This window comes from Lepidochelys kempii, chromosome 10 (genome assembly GCF_965140285.1).
Source record: "Lepidochelys kempii isolate rLepKem1 chromosome 10, rLepKem1.hap1, whole genome shotgun sequence".
Lineage (NCBI taxonomy): Eukaryota > Metazoa > Chordata > Testudines > Cheloniidae > Lepidochelys > Lepidochelys kempii.
In genome coordinates, this window is record NC_136389.1 from 52,187,169 (window position 1) to 52,208,977 (window position 21,809).

Sequence of the window (21,809 nt, forward strand, 5' to 3'; positions counted from 1 at the left end):
CTTATAGGCTGTCAGCTTTTCATGAACCCGGCAGGAACTAAGCCATCCAGGGCAAACAACTCATGTTTTATTAAACAGTACAGATTTCTGCTGTTGAGCATCTAGTGACTTGATAAATGTTGTGCAAGACTATGAAAGAGCGTTCCAATTATAATGTGACAAGTTTACAACCTTTATCTCCATTGTTTTTATACTGGATATATTTTTCCATCAGTGTTAAAGATTTAGGTTAAAAATTACATGAACTGATTTTGTGACAATACGAAAATGTCAAACTAGCTCCTGGCTACTTTAGAAGAAGCCCAATCCTCAGCATCCATGAGCATTTTTTCCCATTTTAAAAAAAAAAAAAAATTTTTAGAACACTGACTAGATAATAGTGATATAAAAATATAGTTTTGGTCAGCCAAGAAGCAAACTCACTTAGCACAAAACAAAGTTTAATAAAATGAGTTTTTATTGTTTAAGGCATAAAATAACTAACTATAATCATGAAAGCACTAGACAGGCATTTACATTTAATTAGGAATCTGTGTAAAGTAAACCACTGACAATTCTGCTAAATATCACAGATCATCTATAATAAAAATAAATTTCTTGGTATGTCACATCTCAAACTATAACAGGAGAAATGTGAATGCGGCACTGACATGGTATTTCTCCACATGGTTGAAGTCAAATCTTTGTGAAACAAATGCTAAGAGTGGTAGCAGAGTTAGGGACAGGCAAGCCAATGTTCTTTCAGCTACTGCCTGTAATATCCTTCCCCTTCAGGTAGAGAAGCAGAATTGCGAAGCAGTGCTGTGGCACCTGCATCAGTGTTAGAGATTCATTTTGGAGCAACTTTTTTGTTTAAGGTTTTGAGTAAGCGTGGGGGCATGCTCCTGCGAAACCAGATATAATTTGGGAAAAGATGTACATATTCAGCATTCTTCCCACACCGCAACCTCATGAAGAAATACATCACCAGTGAAGTATGCAAGCACAGGGGCTATAAGAATGCTAGCCAAGCTCTGCAATATCAACAGCAGCAGTAGCATTGTGAGTACCTACCTACATGTGTGGGGGAGTTCAGTGCTTTTTTTTTTCTAGTACACCAACCTCATGCTCTGTGCACATGATATACAGGAAGAAAAAAAATGTACTTAAAATTCCTTTAACTCACTATTAATACTAAAACAGTATTCTGGATTACAGGTACAGCTTTATCAAAATCCATTAAAATTAAGCAAAATGTTTGCTAAAATAAATGAATTAAGACCATACTGTAAATGTTTAAAAAAAAAAACCTCACAACTTTCATTTTCCAGTCTGTACATTTTAAAATCCAGATTGATCGTTACATTGTAATCAGAACTCATAAAATGAGAATACAGAAGATCTGCTACTATTATAGCAAGTCTTTCTTATGATCATCTTCTGCAGATTGCTTTTGAGCCTGTGAACACTTGGCCATCTCTGAATAAATAGTATTACATGAGAACAAAAGGAACATACGTAATGCCTCAACTCTGCATTATCTATATAGACATGCACATTTAAATCATATGCATGTTATACTACCTTTCCATCTGCTCAAACTTCAGTAAGCATATATATTAAATAATAAAACATTTCACAGTTCTTGTAAAATTCCTGTTTTTGTTTTTTTTTTAAATATAGGGGAGACAACAGCCTCATCACTGAACAAGGAGGACATGGTCTCTCTAACAAAGCCAGTATCAAAAATTGTTTTGCTGGTGACAGATTTAACCAAAAGATGCACATGAAAGGAACAAAGTTAATAGATCATTTAAGCAGTTCTTGCACTCCAAGAAACTCAATCTGGGCTAAATGTGTTAAATCTGTAGGGGAAAACAAGTAAGAAGTTGGCACATCTACAGTGAAAAAAAGATTGAATTAAAAATTCGTCATGTAAAAACAACAGAAAAAGGTGGTAAGGAGATATATAAAATATGTCCTTGTCTAAAAGATTTTATGGGAATTTTAGACAAGTTTTTCCTGTTAGGAAGTATAACCAAAATTGTTTAAAATTAAGAAAAAAAAGTAGCAGGAAGCCTTTTGTAGCAGTTTTAATTAAACAATAGAGTAAACTGCCAAAAAGAGAGAACATAATTGCCCATATTGAAGATATTCAAGGCAAAACTAGATTAACTAAAGGAGACTCTGAAAGAAAGAACGTAGATTGTTTTTAAGTGAAGGATGACTAAATACTAAGAGATCATTTAGCTGATTTTCTTTAGTGTCCCTCTGGAAAGAGAGAGAGAGAGAGAGAGAGAAGAGAACCTCCACAGCCATTATGGAGCACCCTTAGGTGCTGGATCCCTGATTCAATATTCCTTGTGCCTCTGTAGCAGAGATGAGATTTCCTTTGGAAAGCTCTCAGCATCACTTCTTGCTCATCCAGAGGCGATTACTGTTGAGCAGAGTTGTCCGCAGAGCACAGCTTCTGAATTGGGAAGTGAGAGATAATCTGGGTGTGATCTTGATCCTCTTGAAGTCAGTGGGAATTCTGATACTGACTTCAAGAATAATCTCTCATGATTTTGCTCATTATATAGAATATTTTAATTCTGATACAACACAAAAGAGTAAAGGAATACCACTGGGCCAGCAGGCTGGCTTCACTCATTTGTTTTGTGCCAGTCAGAATAGAAAAGCAGTCCTCTAAAAGATGAAAGACCAGCTTAACTCACCATGCTAAGTTTCATCCTTTTCTAATTTTGAACAGGAACTTGAGTGTTGCAACTCTGTTAAAAAACATGCTTCTGATGAAATCTAGTGTAGAGTCATCCTCAGCCTGGGAGCAAATTCAGTTTCATTTCAGCGGGGTTTGTTTTTGGACAGAAGTACAAAACTTTCTAGTCAATGTTTTTTAAAAAGCAAAATATCTCTTTTTAAAGTGACTGTTCAAAAATACTGGTGAACAACTTTCGCCAGCATGAATGTGAAAAAATATAACATGGCAATAAACGAAGTCAGTCTTGCAGGTTGTGATTATTTGATTCTATACAAGTTTTCCTTAATTTTACTACATTTAAGGAAATTATTTATTTGCGCATACAAAAGTGTCTAGAAGACAAAGAGTAAACATCACCCTCTTTCTGGTAAAGGCCAACAACAATATTTATCGATCTTGACTGGTCATTACCTTGGCTTGATATGAAAAAACATTGCTCCAGCATTGGTGATTTGCATGGCTGATTTACATAATAACTGTGTTCTCTTAGAATGCCTTTTTTCACCCCTTTTCCATAAGTTAGCAACTACAGAGCTACTTCCCTGAGCAAAGACTTCTAAATACACAAAAATGTAGCACCACTAACAACAGTCATATAGGTTAATTTCTTTACAATCTGATAAATGTGTATTCCTAGCAATCTTGGCGCTCACGTGTACCCTTATGTTTTTAAAAACTTTGTTCCTATTTCAATACTACAGTACAGTTATTCAGACCTACACTATTTTAATCAAAGTATCATGCCAATTTGTCTTTTTCAAATTCTTTTGCAATCTTTAAGGCAGTGCTGTTGAGGGAAACTGACTGCATATTACAAATAATGTTAACAATTACTCCCCTGGGAGGGGTCACTAACCCACTGTTTATAACCTCAGAGTCCAACTCTTCAGGAAGAATAAGCAGGACACTGCTTGCACCCACTGCTCCACCAGTATGGGAGATGTAGTGTCGCTGCTGTCTGCAAAAACCATATTCTTGCTTTCTCTCCACAACAACCCAACCCATTGCATATTTTCCATCCTTATCCCATGACACCTCAGTGTTTGGCACTGGGGTCCACATCATTGTAATCGTATCTGGTTTGAGGTAGCCAGGAAGAAGTTTCTTGGTACTGTTTTTAAACTGTCCAACTTGATAACTGTACAGCAAGGCATTTCCAAATTTCAGGAGGTCACCTGCTGAAGAAAGAAAGCCGCCACCAGCCCACTTGTAGGAGTTGTCCACATAGGGTGCATTTACCAGCCGTCCTTTTTTGTTGCAAACATAACACCTAGAATTAAACAAGAAAGTTTTAGTGGTCACCCTTAAATATAATGGAAATAATAATCTTTTAAATTTCTAGATTATAATAAAAGCAAAACAGTAATGAGATGGCACACACAAGACACTGTGCAATTGAGTCCAATTTTAATACTGGGAGGTGTAATTGCCATGTACTAGATACCAGTTCAGCATGCTAGATTTCTGGTGCCATGGAGTTTACAGCTACCAGAGATTAAAAACAGCTTGAGAATTCAGGATACAAAAACACACCAAAGCTTGCTCACCTTCCACAAGCACAGAAAACCCTAAGGCAGTAGAGCATAGTTCTGCACCCAGGAAGAAAACGACGGAGAAGTAATGAAGTAAGAGTCCGTAGGGCAATGCAGGAGATTGGTTAGGGGAAGGATAAAGTATGTGGCTTGTAGTTCAATGGCCAATAGATGGCTAAATACGTATTTGTGTGCATAAAGGCAGTAAACCCACAGTGATGGTAAATTCTGCTAAAAATGGATCTCAGGACTCCTGCTCTGATAGTCTGACCCAGTGGGTCAGACTATTTGTCCCCAAAAGCATGTGTTTCATAACAGACAAAAGGACATTGAGTACTAAACTTTGTTCAACATCAGCGTGCTCCATACACTGCAAACTCACTTTAGGGATGCATTTAAAATGACTAAAACCTAAGTTCCAATCACCTTCAGAGTCTGCAATCCACAAAAGTAAGTCACACCAAATGTTACCATGCCTAAGCTTAGCAATACTGATAGAAGTGTGTCATGGACCTGCCTGAAGCGGGGGGGGGGGGGGGGTGTCCTGTGAAGTGAGCATGCCTAATTCGAAGTCCAATTAATATTGGACTCACGATGGCCTGTCTGGGCCTCACATGCCACAAAATAAAAGCCTCTTGCTGATCTAAAAGAAGAGTGCTCAGAATTAGCCCCTGACAAAGCCTGGCTTTGTGGGCTAAGGCAGAGTGAAGATCTTTTCCTCTGCTTCACCCAGAACTGCCATCTAATAGCAGCCAGTCCTTATCATCTGACCTGCTGATCCCCGATTGGCCTTTGCCTGCTCCCAGCCCTTCTAGCTGCTAGAGGACTACGACTTTCTGGTTCCGCCAGCAGCTGACTGTGGGAGGCCTTTCTAAACAACTAGAAGTCCAAACTCATTGCCCTTCTTTTCCTAGGACAGGTTGTACCAAGGCAGTGAGGTCTCAGGCGGTGGGCAGCAAATGCCTGATATACCCTATCACAGGGTATGTCTACACTACGGAATAAGGTCGAATTTATAGAAGTCGTTTTTTTAGAAATCGGTTTTATATATTTGAGTGTGTGTGTCCCCACAGAAAATGCTCTAAGTGCATTAAGTGCATTAACTCGGCGGAGCGCTTCCACAGTACCGAGGCTAGAGTCGACTTCCGGAGCGTTGCACTGTGGGTAGCTATCCCACAGTTCCTGCAGTCTCCGCTGCCCATTGGAATTCTGGGTTGAGATCCCAATGCCTGATGCCATTGTCGCGGGTGGTTCTGGGTACATATCGTCAGGCCCCCGTTCCCTCCCTCCCTCCGTGAAAGCAAGAGCAGACAATCGTTTCGCACCTTTTTTCCTGAGTTACCTGTGCAGACACCATACCACGGCAAGCATGGAGCCCGCTCAGGTAACCGTCACCCTATGACTCCTGGGTGCTGGCAGACGCGGTACGGCATTGCTACACAGTAGCAGCAACCCCTTGCCTTGTGGCAGCAGACGGTACAGTACGACTGGTAGCCGTCATCGTCATGTCCGAGGTGCTCCTGGCCACGTCGGCTGGGAGCACCTGGACAGACATGGGCGCAGGGACTAAATTTGGAGTGACTTGACCAGGTCATTCTCTTTAGTCCTGCAGTCAGTCCTATTGAACCGTCTTATGGTGAGCAGGCAGGCGATACGGATTGCTAGCAGTCGTACTGTACCATCTTCTGCCAGGCAGGCAAAAGATGAGGATGGCTAGCAGTCGTACTGTACCATCTTCTGCCGAGCAGCCATGAGATGTGGATGGCATGCAGTCCTTCTGCACCATCTGCTGCCAGCCAAAGATGTAAAAGATAGATGGAGTGGATCAAAACAAGAAATAGACCAGATTTGTTCTGTATTCATTTGCTTACCCCCCTCCCCCATCTAGGGGACTCATTCTTCTAGGTCACACTGCAGTCACTCACAGAGAAGGTGCAGTGAAGTAAATCTAGCCATGTATCAATCAGAGGCCAGGCTAACCTTCCTGTTCCAATAAGAACGATAACTTAGGTGCACCATTTCCTATTGGAACCCTCCGTGAAGTCCTGCCTGAAATACTCCTTGATGTAAAGACACCCCCTTTGTTGATTTTAGCTCCCTGAAGCCAACCCTGTAAGCCGTGTCCTCCGTCGCCCTTCCCTGCGTCAGAGCAACGGCAAACAATCGGGCATGTGAGAGTGCTGTCCAGAGCAGTCACAATGGAGCACTCTGATGGGGCTAAAACATTGTCGCGGGTGGTTCTGGGTACGTATCGTAAGGCCCCCGTTCCCTCCCTCCCTCCCTCCGTGAAAGCAAGAGCAGACAATCGTTTCGCGCCTTTTTTCCTGAGTTACCTGTGCAGACGCCATACCACGGCAAGCATGGAGCCCGCTCAGGTAACCGTCACCCTATGACTCCTGGGTGCTGGCAGACGCGGTACGGCTTTGCTACACAGTAGCAGCAACCCATTGCCTTCTGGCAGCAGATGGTGCAGTATGACTGGTAGTCGTCCTCGTCGTGTCCGAGGTGCTCCTGGCCACGTTGGCTGGGAGCGCCTGGGCAGACATGGGCGCAGGGACTAAATTTGGAGTGACTTGACCAGGTCATTCTCTTTAGTCCTGCAGTCAGTCCTATTGAACCGTCTTATGGTGAGCAGGCAGGCGATACGGATTGCTAGCAGTCGTACTGTACCATCTTCTGCCGGGCAGGCAAGAGATGAGGATGGCTAGCAGTCGTACTGTACCATCTTCTGCCGAGCAGCCATGAGATGTGGATGGCATGCAGTCCTTCTGCACCATCTGCTGCCAGCCAAAGATGTAAAAGATAGATGGAGTGGATCAAAACAAGAAATAGACCAGATTTGTTCTGTATTCATTTGCTTACCCCCCTCCCCCATCTAGGGGACTCATTCTTCTAGGTCACACTGCAGTCACTCACAGAGAAGGTGCAGCGAAGTAAATCTAGCCATGTATCAATCAGAGGCCAGGCTAACCTCCTTGTTCCAATAAGAACGATAACTTAGGTGCACCATTTCTTATTGGAACCCTCCGTGAAGTCCTGCCTGAAATACTCCTTGATGTAAAGACACCTCCTTTGTTGATTTTAGCTCCCTGAAGCCAACCCTGTAAGCCGTGTCATCAGTCGCCCCTCCCTCAGTCAGAGCAACGGCAGACAATCATTCCGCGCCTTTTTTTCTGTGTGGATGCCATACCAAGGCAAGCATGGAGGCCACTCAGCTCACTTTGGCAATTAGGAGCACATTAAACACCACACGCATTATCCAGCAGTATATGCAGCACCGGAACCTGGCAAAGTGATACCGGGCGAGGAGGCGACGTCAGCGCAGTCACGTGAGTGATCAGGACATGGACACAGATTTCTCTGAAAGCATAGGCCCTGCCAATGCATGCATCATGGTGCTAATGGGGCAGGTTCATGCTGTGGAACGCCGATTCTGGGCTCGGGAAACAAGCACAGACTGGTGGGACCGCACAGTGTTGCAGGTCTGGGACGATTCCCAGTGGCTGCGAAACTTTCGCATGCGTAGGGGCACTTTCATGGAACTTTGTGACTTGCTTTCCCCTGCCCTGAAGCGCATGAATACCAAGATGAGAGCAGCCCTCACAGTTGAGAAGCGAGTGGCGATAGCCCTGTGGAAGCTTGCAACGCCAGACAGCTACCGGTCAGTTGGGAATCAATTTGGAGTGGGCAAATCTACTGTGGGGGCTGCTGTGATGCAAGTAGCCCACGCAATCAAAGATCTGCTGATATCAAGGGTAGTGACCCTGGGAAATGTGCAGGTCATAGTGGATGGCTTTGCTGCAATGGGATTCCCTAACTGTGGTGGGGCCATAGACGGAACCCATATCCCTATCTTGGCACCGGAGCACCAAGCCGCCGAGTACATAAACAGCAAGGGGTACTTTTCAATAGTGCTGCAAGCTCTGGTGGATCACAAGGGACGTTTCACCAACATCAATGTGGGATGGCCGGGAAAGGTGCATGATGCTCGCATCTTCAGGAACTCTGGTCTGTTTCAAAAGCTGCAGGAAGGGACTTTATTCCCAGACCAGAAAATAACTGTTGGGGATGTTGAAATGCCTATATGTATCCTTGGGGACCCAGCCTACCCCTTAATGCCATGGCTCATGAAGCCGTACACAGGCAGCCTGGACAGTAGTCAGGAGCTGTTCAACTACAGGCTGAGCAAGTGCAGAATGGTGGTAGAATGTGCATTTGGACGTTTAAAGGCACGCTGGCGCAGTTTACTGACTCGCTTAGACCTCAGCGAAACCAATATTCCCACTGTTATTACTGCTTGCTGTGTGCTCCACAATATCTGTGAGAGTAAGGGGGAGACGTTTATGGCGGGGTGGGAGGTTGAGGCGAATCGCCTGGCTGCTGGTTACGCGCAGCCAGACACCAGGGCGGTTAGAAGAGCACAGGAGGGCGCGGTACGCATCAGAGAAGCTTTGAAAACCAGTTTCATGACTGGCCAGGCTACGGTGTGAAAGTTCTGTTTGTTTCTCCTTGATGAAACCCCCCGCCCCTTGGTTCACTTTACTTCCCTGTAAGCTAACCACCCGCCCCTCCTCCCTTCAATCACCGCTTGCAGAGGCAATAAAGTCATTGTTGCTTCACATTCATGCATTCTTTATTCATTCATCACACAAATAGGGGGATGACTACCAAGGTAGCCCAGGAGGGGTGGTGGAGGAGGGAAGGAAAATGCCACACAGCACTTTAAAAGTTTACAACTTTAAAATTTATTGAATGACAGCCTTTTTTTTTTGGGCAATCCTCTGTGGTGGAGTGGCTGGTTGGCCGGAGGCCCCCCAACCGCGTTCTTGGGCGTCTGGGTGTGGAGGCTATGGAACTTGGGAAGGAGGGCGGTTGGTTACAGAGGGGCTGCAGTGGCAGTCTGTGCTCCAGCTGCCTTTGCTGCAGCTCAACCATACACTGGAGCATACTGGTTTGGTCCTGCAGCAGCCTCAGCATTGAATCCTGCCTCCTCTCATCACGCTGCCGCCACATTTGAGCTTCAGCCCTGTCTTCAGCCCGCCACCTCTCCTCCCGGTCATTTTGTGCTTTCCTGCACTCTGACATTATTTGCCTCCACGCATTCGTCTGTGCTCTGTCAGTGTGGGAGGATAGCATGAGCTCGGAGAACATTTCATCGCGAGTGCGTTTTTTTTCTTCTTTCTAAGCTTCACTAGCCTCTGGGAAGGAGAAGATCCTGTGATCATTGAAACACATGCAGCTGGTGGAGAAAAAAAAAGGGACAGCGGTATTTAAAAAGACATTTTATAAAACAGTGGCTACACTCTTTCAGGGTAAACCTTGCTGTTAACATTACATACATAGCACATGTGCTTTCGTTACAAGGTCGCATTTTGCCTCCCCCCACCGCGTGACTACCCCCTCAACCTTCCCCCCCTCCCTGTGGCTAACAGCGGGGAACATTTCTGTTTAGCCACAGGCAAACAGCCCAGCAGGAATGGGCTCCTCTGAGTGTCCCCTAAAGAAAAGCACTCTATTTCAACCAGGTGACCATGAATTATATCTCACTCTCCTGAGGATAACACAGAGAGATAAAGAATGGATGTTGTTTGAATGCCAGCAAACATACACTGCAATGCTTTGTTCTACAATGATTCCCGAGTACGTGTTACTGGCCTGGAGTGGTAAAGTGTCCTACCATTAAGGACACAATAAGGCTGCCCTCCCCAGAAACCTTTTGCAAAGGCTTTAGGACTACATCTAGGAGAACCGCGAATGCCAGGGCAAAGTAATCCTTTCACATGCTTGCTTTTAAACCATGTATAGTATTTTAAAAGGTACACTCACCAGGGTCCAGGAGGCAGCCTTGGGTGGGTTTGTGGGGTGCTGGCTCCAGGTCCAGGGTGAGGAACAGTTCCTGGCTGTCGGGAAAAACGGTTTCTCTGCTTGCTGTGAGCTATCTTCTTCATCCCCAAAACCTGCTTCCGTATTGCCTCCATCTCCATTGAAGGAGTCAAACAACACGGCTGGGGTAGTGGTGGCTGAAACCCCTAAAATGGCATGCAGCTCATCATAGAAGCGGCATGTTCGGGGCTCTGACCCGGAGCGGCCGTTCGCCTCTCTGGTTTTCTGGTAGGCTTGCCTCAGCTCCTTAAGTTTCACGCGGCACTGCTTCGGGTCCCTGTTATGGCCTCTGTCCTTCATGCCCTGGGAGATTTTGACAAAGGTTTTGGCATTTCGAAAACTGGAACGGAGTTCTGATAGCACGGATTCCTCTCCCCAAACAGCGATCAGATCCCGTACCTCCCGTTCGGTCCATGCTGGAGCTCTTTTGCGATTCTGGGACTCCATCATGGTCACCTGTGCTGATGAGCTCTGCATGGTCACCTGCAGCTTGCCACACTGGCCAAACAGGAAATGAGATTCAAAAGTTCGCGGTTCTTTTCCTGTCTACCTGGCCAGTGCATCTGAGTTGAGAGTGCAGTCCAGAGCGGTCACAATGGAGCACTCTGGGATAGCTCCCGGAGGCCAATACCATCGAATTGTGTCCACAGTACCCCAAATTCGAGCCGGCAAGTCGATTTAAGCGCTAATCCACTTGTCAGGGGTGGAGTAAGGAAATCGATTTTAAGAGCCCTTTAAGTTGAAATAAAGGGCTTCATTGTGTGGACGGGTGCAGGTTTACATCGATTTAACGCTGCTAAATTCGACGTAAAGTCCTAGTGTAGACCAGGGCACAGAGAGTTATAAAGTTATCGATTAAAAGCAATTCCTGAATAGCACTAGCCAGAGAGTTAGCCAGCTGCAAACAGAAGCAGTTGCAGCAGGTATTCAGCCACAGTGGAAGACCATCAGACTCCTTGCAGCAGTTTGTACTCTAGACATTCTCTTTCCGGTGCTGATTGTTTGCTCCAACCCTCCACACCCATGCCTCCCTCCACCTGCCTTCCATGTTCCTTTTATCCTTCCCAGCAATTTTCTCCTCCCTTCCTTTGCATTTCCATTTAACTGATCTCCTAACAAATCCCCAACAAAACATTTAAAGAAACCCAATCCCTTCACCGCTCTCCCCCTCAAAAAATCATGGCACTAATAAGATGTTTTCAAACCATCCCTGTTCATTTGTACTTTATATCCCTTTTCCTAATACTTCTTCAGTCTTGTCTATTTAGGTTGTAAGCTCGCTAAGAGGAACCATCTCTCTAGGTATGTGCAGTGAGTGCCTAGCACAAACTGTTCTCAGTTAGCCTCTAAGTTCTATTGTAATACAAATAAATAATAAGAATTTAAACCTAGAACTTTAAACAGAGCTTAAAGCCTACTGTAAAAGCCAAGACATAGAAGCAACAAGGGGATTTGGAAATAGCCCTGTGAGTAAATGTTACTCTGTTACCCAGGGTTTTCAGAACCCAAAGCAGTGGTAACTTAACTGTTTCACTCCAGGCGGCATCAGAAATAAATCAATGGGAACACAGTGCTTCCGGCTGATGAAAGACTAATACAATTAAGGATGCTCTTATCTAAAACTATAATTTATTAGATTAAATCACACAGAGACATAAGTAATAGGTTTAGAACATCCCAAATAATTACCTAGAATCTGAGATGGTACTGAGTAATTTAGTGGTCTGCAATGGCTAGTAGCTTCCCCGCCAAGGAGCATGGTATCAGGAAAAAGTCTTTCAGGATAGCTTCGGAGAACTGCTCCAAAGTACACTATTATCTAATCTTTTTATAACTAACTTTTATAAAACACGTAACCCATAGTGACCCCTACTGGGTCATCACCTCTTCTAACTTCAATAAATTACTCATCCACAAACATTCCTAACAATGTTAGTCATAATAAGCTTTTATATCAAAGGTGCCCAAACTCAAGATCTCCATCCACTTATTTTCTTTCAGTCAATTTGTTGACTCTTTTCTTCTCCCCTCCTCCCATTCCGATTAGCAGAAACTGCAAGCCTGCAGCTAGTTTTGACTTTGCCTCCAGAAGCCCTACTTGTTCAAATTAATCCTCAACTATGTGGTGTTGTATTTTATTAATTCATGGTGGCTGAATGCACACAATAAGGTTGCAAATTAGCTTGATCAAAATCTGGGGTACACCCCCCCTAAATTTGGGGCAACATTTTAGCTTTTTTTCTTACACAACCTCTTATCAGAAAAGGAAATTAACCTATCAGACATGTAGGCATTTTCTAGCCTGCTGGGAAAAGCAAAACAGAGCTAGAAAGGCTGTTTTTGAGGGTGTCACAAGATTTTCCTGCCCGAAGACTACAGACCAGACAACCTCATGACTAAACATCCCCCAAAATGAGCATGTGGAAGCAGATCTGAATGTGACCCCCTTCACATTCACACCCCCAAGGATTGAGACTAGAGTCTGAACTCATCCATGAGAATGCATAGACCAAAATGTCCAGTGGCCACCTCGGGCAATACAAGTATCCACAGAGAGTTTTACAGGTTATGTGCAAATGGACTGAACTGAACTCCTAATTTTTTAGCAGTTTGTACGGATTGCCCCCACTGATCAGTTGTTGAATGGTTTGAAATGCCCCACACCTCCCATCTGAACGCTCCATTCTGGTTTCTTCTCTTTTTTAGGTCCATGAGATTCCTCCCCATAGTACTGGGCCAGCTCTGGCTGATACTACACCCCAGCGTGCTCAATTCTTGAGATAGAGTGGGTGAGGTAATGTCTTTTTTCCTGGGACTGATTCAGCTACAACACAGCATACAATTCTTGTCATGTTAATACTACCACAGAACCAGCAGAGGGGATCAGGTACGTACTTTTTTAAGCTGTATGATATGGTTCTGACAAGTTACTTTTACAGCAGAAGAAAAATAAATTAATTACATATAAAAAGATGATTTATTGCAAAACTAAAGAACAATGGGAAAGGGCACTGTTACACAAATTCAGGAGGCAGAGAACCAAAAAAAAAAAAAAAAAAAAAAAAAAATTAATAAGTTCGATCTGCTGCTCTTTTTCAGTCTCATTATAGGGCTATTCAGAGTATACTGCTAAGATCAAAGAATTAGGTGACCTACACCTAAAACTTAGGTCGACTGAGTTATGTCCATCAGGGATGTAAACAATTCACACCCCTGAGAGACATAGTTAAACTGACCTATGCCCCGGTGTAGACACTGCTAGGTTGATGGAAGAATTCTTCCATTGACCAAGCTACCACTTCGTGAGGGGGTGGATCTACTACAGCGATGTAAAAAACCCTTCCACTGCTGTACCAAGTGTCTACTCTACAGCTCTAGAACGGTGCAATGGCAGTGCTGCAGCTGTGTCACTGTAATGCTTGTAGTGTAGACTTCCCTTAGAGAAATAAGGGATGTGACAGAATCATTAGGTTACCCAATGCATCTCCCTTGCCAGTGCAGGACTGCTCCTCAGACTATGTTCACTAGCATTTTGCCTAGCTTTAAGTGTTTCAGGTGATAGGGCTCCCACCAGTTCCTTTGGGAGACTGTTCTATAGCCTAATGTAATTGTCTTAACTGGTTTAACCAAGAGCAGCCACAAACCAGAGGAAAGCAACAGGAAACCTTCTGTACTTTTTCTGACAAGAAGTATTACTTCAGAACAAAGCCAAAGCGATCCACATACAATGCTGGACAGGTGAGACACCTCCCACCGCAGGCCAGAAGGCACAACAAATAATACTGGGGGGAAGCTCCAACCACTAAGAGTACAGGCTGTAGTTATGATGGTGCTGCATCAAGTTCTTTGGGAAATACTGTGCCTGATGTCTGCACCAAAGAAAATGAATGACCTGAACTTTCATAAATGAATCAGAGAAGGAACACAGAATGTGACAGTGTGTATGAAGGGAACCTCTCCATTGTGACCAAAGAATTGGAAAGATGTAAGATGGAATACGTGGAATCTCAATGCTATGTTGGAAAGGTAAGAATCATTTCATGCTGATGGATATCCGATACGCAGTGGATTACTCAGGATCCAGTGAGAGAAAATGGGGTCACATTAATCTCATCGAAGGAAACATCCAAGTGTGCGCTTGAATATAATCCACTCAGTGAAAGAATCATTAAAATTTGTCTTTGAGCAAAGCCAGTCAGTCTTTCCATCAAACAGGTTTACACCCCTACACAAGTTGAAGACAATGTGATTAATGAATTCCATCAAGGACTCAACACTCACTAAAAACATCGAGTAAAGATATCACCCTTGTAACTAGGGACTTGAATGTGAGCAATGGAGCTGTAGGCTCTCAAAGAAGTACAGGGAAACAATGGTCTGGGTTCACAAGTGAGAAAGGATGACATTTAGCTGAATTCTGCTGCTCTAATCTAGTGGTTCGCAACCTGTCCAAACTACTGTACCCCTTTCAGGAGTCTGATTTGTCTTGTGTACCCCCAAGTTACTCCTCACTTAAAAACATACAAACTCTGACATAAAAATACAGAAGTCACAACATACAGTTACTGAAAAATTGCTTATTTTCTCATTTTTACCATATAATTATAAAATAAATCAACTGGAATATAAATATTGTACTTACATTTCAGTATATATTATACAGAGCAGTATAAACAAATAATTGTCTATGAAATTTTAGTTTGTACGGACTTCGCTAATGCTTTTTATGTAGCCTGTTGTAAAACTAAGCAAATATCTAGATGAACTAATGTAACCCAGAAGACATCCTGGCTGAGAACCACTGCTCTAATCATCTGGTCATTACAAAAACTATCCTCACCCAGCATCCTAGATGTTTGTACACATGGAAGTCACCTGATGGCAAGACAAAGAACTAAATCAGCTGTTTAATGATACAGCAACACTGAGTGTGGGCTGTGGGTCAGATTATCAGCTATTAGCCTCAAACAAAATTAAAACTACAAAAGACACCTCTTAACCAACCTCAGATATGCTGATGGTATGATACTCTTTGCTACAATCACCAATGCAATGAAACAAATGTAAAAAGAATTAGTAAGGAATACAGACTATTCCTGAATGCAACAAAAACAAAATTATGTACATTGACATGATGACTAAGAAAAACAGGATGGAAGAAGACATCTTGATTAACACAAAGCTGTAGCGGCAGCAGATTAATTTAATTAACTGAGATCATATATATCCAGCCAACGAGGCTGTTCCAAAGAAATCAGAAGACAACCAGGGATCACTTGCTCAGCTATGGCCTCCCTTAAGAAAGTATTGAAAAACTGTGGCATCTTGAAATGTACAAAAGTGTGACTAGTGAAAAACCTTAATTTATTCCATAGCGATTTATGGGTGTGAATCATGGAAAGTTAATATTGCTGATAGGAAGAAAATAAAAGCTTTGAAAAAGCTGGGAAAGACTCTTGTATATCTCCTGGATGGGAAAAAAGATGAATGCAGGTGTTAGAAGTATTACTGGAGAAAAGCAGACCCTGATGTTGGAAATTAACATGCAATCTTATGGATTTTGGTCTTATTAAGCATAGAGATGGAAATAACCTTGAGAAAAAATTAAGGGAGGAATGGTGGAGGATCATCATAGCATGGGACAACCAGTGAGGAAATGGTGGATGGTCTGTGGCTGATTATGGGAAGGTTAGCTACTGAGTGCTCAAAATTAGTGCTGGACCATGAAGGTTTAAGGCAGGGCTAGTCAATAGGTGGATCACCAGTAGGGTTGCCAGTCCTCCAGGAACGGCCTGAAGTCTCCAGGAATTAAAGATTAATCTTTAAAGACTGTCATGTGATGAAATCTCTAGGAATATACCCAACCAAAATTGGCAACCCTAACTGCCTGCCACTTTTGAACAGATCCTAAAATCTTTTTATCTACTTGTCATCATTATTGTTGTTGTTTTTATTATTTTCTCTGAAGCCTGGACCTTGCCTATACCTTGATCAAGAAATTTGGACCTTGACAAAAAATAAATTGACTACCCCTAGCTTAAGGAAATCCTGCTACGATGTCATTGATATTCAGACATGAATAAATCAGTTTACTTATTAGTGTAACTGTCTGAATGTTTACCATTCAACCCAAGTTTCTCCTTTCTCCATTTGATCCTGTTTCTCCGAGTGCCACCCTATCAAGGTAATGGGACTTTGTTCATTCCACTGTAGGCCATCTGTAAACAGGAGGTATTCCAGAACCACTTCTTAAGACATGCAACGATCTTGCACAAGATGACGACTTTGGAAATCACCACTGAGAACTGCAAACTGGGATGATCTATCAGCAACAATGGAAAAGAGCCACTGTTGAACTGTGTCTCAATAACTCAAATATTTAATTGGATTATTTTACATAATATATGAGAGGTGTAGGGTAACTAAGAAATGAACTAAGAACTGATTTAAGCTTTGCCACAGACTTCTTATGGCATTTAACGGCTCTAACTTTCCTTATCTATAGTGGTGATAATACCTCTCAGAGGTTTTCCAGTTTACTTCAGTGCTATTGAATTAGATCATAAACATCATGAAATAAGCCACAGGGTGGCAGTGTTTTATAGTTTGAGAGCTATCACTACGCTTTATAGTTTAGCTTCCAAGGATAATTTCAACAAGGGGCCCTGAATTTTGTCTAGCATTAAATAGTCCCTAGGACAAACCGAATACCCCCAATTACATTTCTCCTCTCCCCCAACAATATTTATTTCAGCTTATGAAAGGTTAAAAAAGGACCCTAAAACTGGGCACTCTTGATACAGTTTACAAAATCATTAGTTGCTAATTCCACAACAGCATAACAACTCAACTCCATATAAACTCAGAGAACTCTCCAGCCTTCTCTTTTGCAAAACCACACACACACACACACACACACCTCTCCTTAGAGAACTGAAATGTCTCATTTATCTCCTTTATGCATAGTTATACATGTTGGAGCACTTGTCCTTCATTAACGTTACAGACAATGATGTTACCACTTCATGATTTTGTTGCTGGTCTTATGATATTGTTTGCTGGTTTGGCTGATTTTGTTCCTGGTTTTATGATATTTGGTGCTCCTCTTAAAGCCCCAGGGCCTTGAATCATGATTACACAAGACAGCTTTCATTTAAAAGCAAAGGTAGTTTCTAGCCCTCATGACTGCAGAGAAAAGCTTGAATACACAAACCCTAAAAACCTCAAAAATCCAGAAGGCAAGTAAAGTACCCCCATTTTTTTTTTTTTAAAATCTCATGAGTTTGGGGGGAGAGGGGCCTGACTCATGTTTTTTGAACGCTTGAAGTTCACAATATTATAACAGCAGTGAACTTTCTTATTTTGGTTTTTTATCCAACCTAATACACCTGAATGATAACAATAACCCATTAGCTCTTAGAAATATCATTTGTTGCCTGTAGTACTCACTGTAAGCAGTGACATAACTGCATAACAAAACATGACTCGCGACTATGTTGGAATTGTATCATGATCATTCTGCTTATACAGAATCTTGGATTGAGCAAAATGAATTCAAACAAAACTATGAAGTTTAAGATGCGTTTTAGACAGACCCATTTTGAAAATATATTTTCTTTTAAACATTCTAAACTATGAATAATATAGTAGAGATCATTTATTACAATTCAGGATACTGCACCTTAAAAAAAAAAGTTAGAGTGGGAATTTTTCTCCAGAATCTAAAAATTAAATCTTGGGTTTAAAGATTTTTTTTTTAAAACAGTTCCCCAGAATTCATGTGGGCCCTCCCCAGATTTAGACTTTCTAGCTGCAGAACTATTCAGCTAGCTGAGGGTACACGAGTTAAACAAGAAAATACACCAAACTATTTTTAACACAGAGCTGTTCTTCAGGTCTGTGAAGGACACTCAGGCCTGGTCTACACTACAGAGTTAGGTCAACGCAAGAAAGCTTCCACTGACCCAACTCTGTAAGCGTCTACACTAAAACGTCGCTCCTGCCAATGTATTTTGCCCACTATGCCAACTTAACTCCACCCCTGCGAGAGGTGTAGCTCTTAGGTTTACATAGTTAGGGCGACAGTATCAGTGCAGACACTGCGTTAGTTAGACTTTAGTGGCTTCCAGGTGGTGTCCCACAATGACCCATGCGACCGATCTTGTCACTGTTTTGAACTCCACTGCCCTGTGGCCAGATATGTAGGTACATGCTCCTCCCCTTTTAAAGCCCCATGAATTTTTGAACTTCCATTTCCTGTTTGCTCAGCCATGGAGAGCTCACAGAGCAACTACTCAGTTGACCATGCCTGCTCCACGTCTTGCCAGGATTACACAGGAAGCGGTGTATCTCCTGGGTCTGTAAGAAGCAGCAGCTGTGCAGGGACAGCTCTGATCCAGATGCAGAAACGTCAATATCTACTAGCAGATCGTTCAGGACATAGAGGAGACAGGCTACAACAGGCACACACAGTGGTGCTGCGTGAAAGTCAAAGAGCTGCAGCAGGCATACCAGAAGGCAAGGGAGGCTAACAGTTGCTCAGGTGCACAGCTGCAGACATGCCACTTTTACAAGGAGCTGCATGCCATCCTCTGAAGCAACACCCACCCCCCTCCCTGTCCCCCCCAAGGGACCTGTGGATACTTTGGAGGACTCAGTCACAGGCCACCAGAGTGAACCCTGAGGATGTGTTTGACTCTAGAGCAGTCAAGCCAGTCCCTAGAGTCCAGCACAGGCAAGCCTGATGAAGGGGAAGGAACCTCTGGTTAAGTATGTACTTTGCTTTGATCTTGCAGGGACACATCTGTTCATTTACTCTTTTTTTAATCAGGCAAGAAGAGGCAGTGAAATAACCGATAGCAACTCCACCTCTATCTGCTTCTCATTCCTCCATACAGAGGGGTACCTGAAGAATGATTTGTGTGCACCGGGATGTCCTGTGAACCCTCCAGAGAGATTTTGAGGAAACTTTCCTGAAGGTAGTTTGCAATCTTCCGCTGAAAGTTTCTAGGGATAGCTGCCTTATTTCTTCCACCACGGTAGGACACTTTCCCATACCATTCAGCAATTCCTTCAGCAGGCACCACTGCAACACACTGGCAAGCAGCATATATGGACGTGGTCTGCAGTCAGATGCATGCAGGAGTAGTTCCCTTTCAGCCTCCATTACCCTCAAGAGTGAGGGATCAGCTAAAACCACCACTGTCTATGGAAAACTATGCCAGTATTCAGTTCAATTGCCCTATCCACATTTACCCCTTTCTTCCCCGGGCTGTACTCACCATGGCTAGGACTGCTGCCATGCTCTATGAATCCCAAGCAGAAGTGATAATGTAGCGCTTGTAACCTGTATAGATCAAGGGTAGTGAATACTTTCACAATAGGACCTCTGTGCATTGTATTTTTTTGCTGCTGTCGAGGTGTCCAATGTACGACTTCATAAGCCACAGGACTATGGAGAACACTGGGTCTCCCAGGATCACTATTGACATTTCAACATCCCCAATGGTAATCCTCTGGTTTGGAAAGAAAATCCCTACTTTCAGCTTTCTGAATAGGCATGTGTTCTTAAAGATGCGTGCGTCATACACCTTCCCTTACCATCCCGCATTGATGGCGGTAAAATGCCCCCAATGATCCACCAGCACTTCCAAAACCAAATAAAAGTAGCCCTTTCTATTGATGTACTCTGTGGCAAGGTGGTCTGCTGCCGCAATAGGGATATGCATGCCGTCTATCCCCCTACTGCAGTTCAGGAACTCCATTGCTGCAAAACCACCCACTATGTCCTGCACATTGCCCAGAATCACATTCTTTCGTAGTAGGATGTGATTAAAGGCCCTGCACACTTGCATCACAGTGACCCCCACAGTGGATTTCCCAACTCAAAACTGATTCCCAATTGATCAGTAGCAATCTGGCGTTGCAACTTCCACACAGTGATTGCCACTCGCTTCTTCACTGTGAGCGCAGCTCTCATTTTGGAGTCGCTGAACCAGAGGGCTTGGACGAGCTCCACACACAGTTTCAGGAACGTGGCCTTATGCATCCGAAAATTCTGCAATCACTGCTCGTCATCCTATACCTGCAACTATGCGATCCCATCCGTTAGTGCTTGTTTCTCGGGCCCAGACTGCTGCTGCACCATCTGGCCAACAACCATCTTGAACTGTTTCTTTCCATGGCGCACAGCAAGCCAGCCTGCATGGAATCATCATCTTCCCCACGGCCCTGCATATATACTGCAGAATCAGGTGCGTTGTGTTCACAATCCTCATTACAATAGTGCAGAGCTGTGCAGGATCCATGCTTCTCACAGAGATGGCAGACACATGGATTTGCACGGCTTTTGAAAAAGGCATAAAATGTTACGGGATGCAGATAAAATTATGGGATGGAGAAAACTGCATCATGGGATGTTGAAACCATGTTCCCAGTCACGCCTGTGTGACTTGTTTGCCCCCTGAGGCATTACAAACCCTTCCCAAAACACCCTGAGCTAGATAGTGGTGAATTGCACAGCTGAATACCTATCCAGGGTGCACTGCTGCCTGCATCGATGCAAGTGAGGACAGACACTGCCGACACAAGGACTACAATGTGGACATGCAAAGGGGATTTAATTACTATGGCGGCTCAGCGTTTTACATGAATTACCTCTGCTTTCTGTTTCAGTACTCAGTGAAATTGTCTTGGTTTCTAAACAAACAAACAAAGTCAGGGCAGAGCTGATCTTGCCTGCTCACCAAGTTGACTCACTACTGGTGAGATCACTTGCAAAACAGTATTTTTCACACTTTTGGAAAAAAGACTTAACCAGCCAGCCAGGAAAAAGATTATGAAAACACAGACAATAGAAAATGACAATGATAAAATAATAAAGTTACTAAAATGAAATAAAAAAGGGACAAGAAAAAGTGGAAGGGAAGGAAAGGAAGAGAAAAGAGAGCTTAGGAAGACATTTCAAATTAACTAACTTTCACTTTGAATAGTTGAATGTGGACTTGGAAGCGAAAATAGTTGTGCAGATGAAGTAGTTTCCAGCAAAGCTGGGAATACAGGGGCCAAGAAGGAACAAATCTAAGGAGAAGAATCAAATAAATTCTTTCACAGTTTAAGTGGAAAAAATGGAGCCCACATTTTGGCATAAAACCCCCACCCTCTAAGTAAAAACAGAGGCTTGTTAGTTGACTAGCCTTACCAGTTCTTATACTTTACCCTGCAAAGCCCTGTCTAGTGGTCTGCAGAATGAAATATTTTGCAAGTCAATAATAATAGGGCCTTGGGGTACTGAGAAGGGTGCTAAACTACTAAAGAGAGGGAAGCTCTCTTATAAAGAGATCAGCAGAATAAAGAGATTGGAAAAATCCTGGTTTAACTTTAGAAGACAGCCATAGTACTATTGATCAGATGCAAAAACTTATCTACATGTAAAATTACCTGGGGTTGAAAAGAAAAAATGGTTGGCTAAGGCTTGCATTCACCCACCCTTCCCCACAATACTAGATATGCACAGTTACCTTATGTTTTGTCAACTCAAAAACTAAAGTCTCATCACAAGCGCCCCAAAAAAATACATTAGAACGAAGGGCCTGATCTCGCCAGTTGCTAACCAACCTGCTACCCTCAAAGTGCTCAGCTGGAGTTGCAGCATG

At 43.2% G+C, this 21,809-nt stretch overlaps 1 protein-coding gene across 2 annotated transcripts in view; it reads right to left on the minus strand.

Annotated features, from left to right (window-relative positions):
* Window positions 1-458: 458 nt before the first annotated feature.
* The window catches only part of LACTB (lactamase beta), a 33,720-nt gene continuing 12,369 nt past the window's right edge, over window positions 459-21,809 (minus strand). For both annotated transcript variants that reach the window (XM_073303586.1, XM_073303587.1), the window contains one exon: window positions 459-4,010. In XM_073303586.1, coding sequence (XP_073159687.1) covers window positions 3,479-4,010 — 532 coding nt within the window. In that variant the 3' untranslated portion in view covers window positions 459-3,478. The remainder of the gene's footprint in view (window positions 4,011-21,809) is intronic.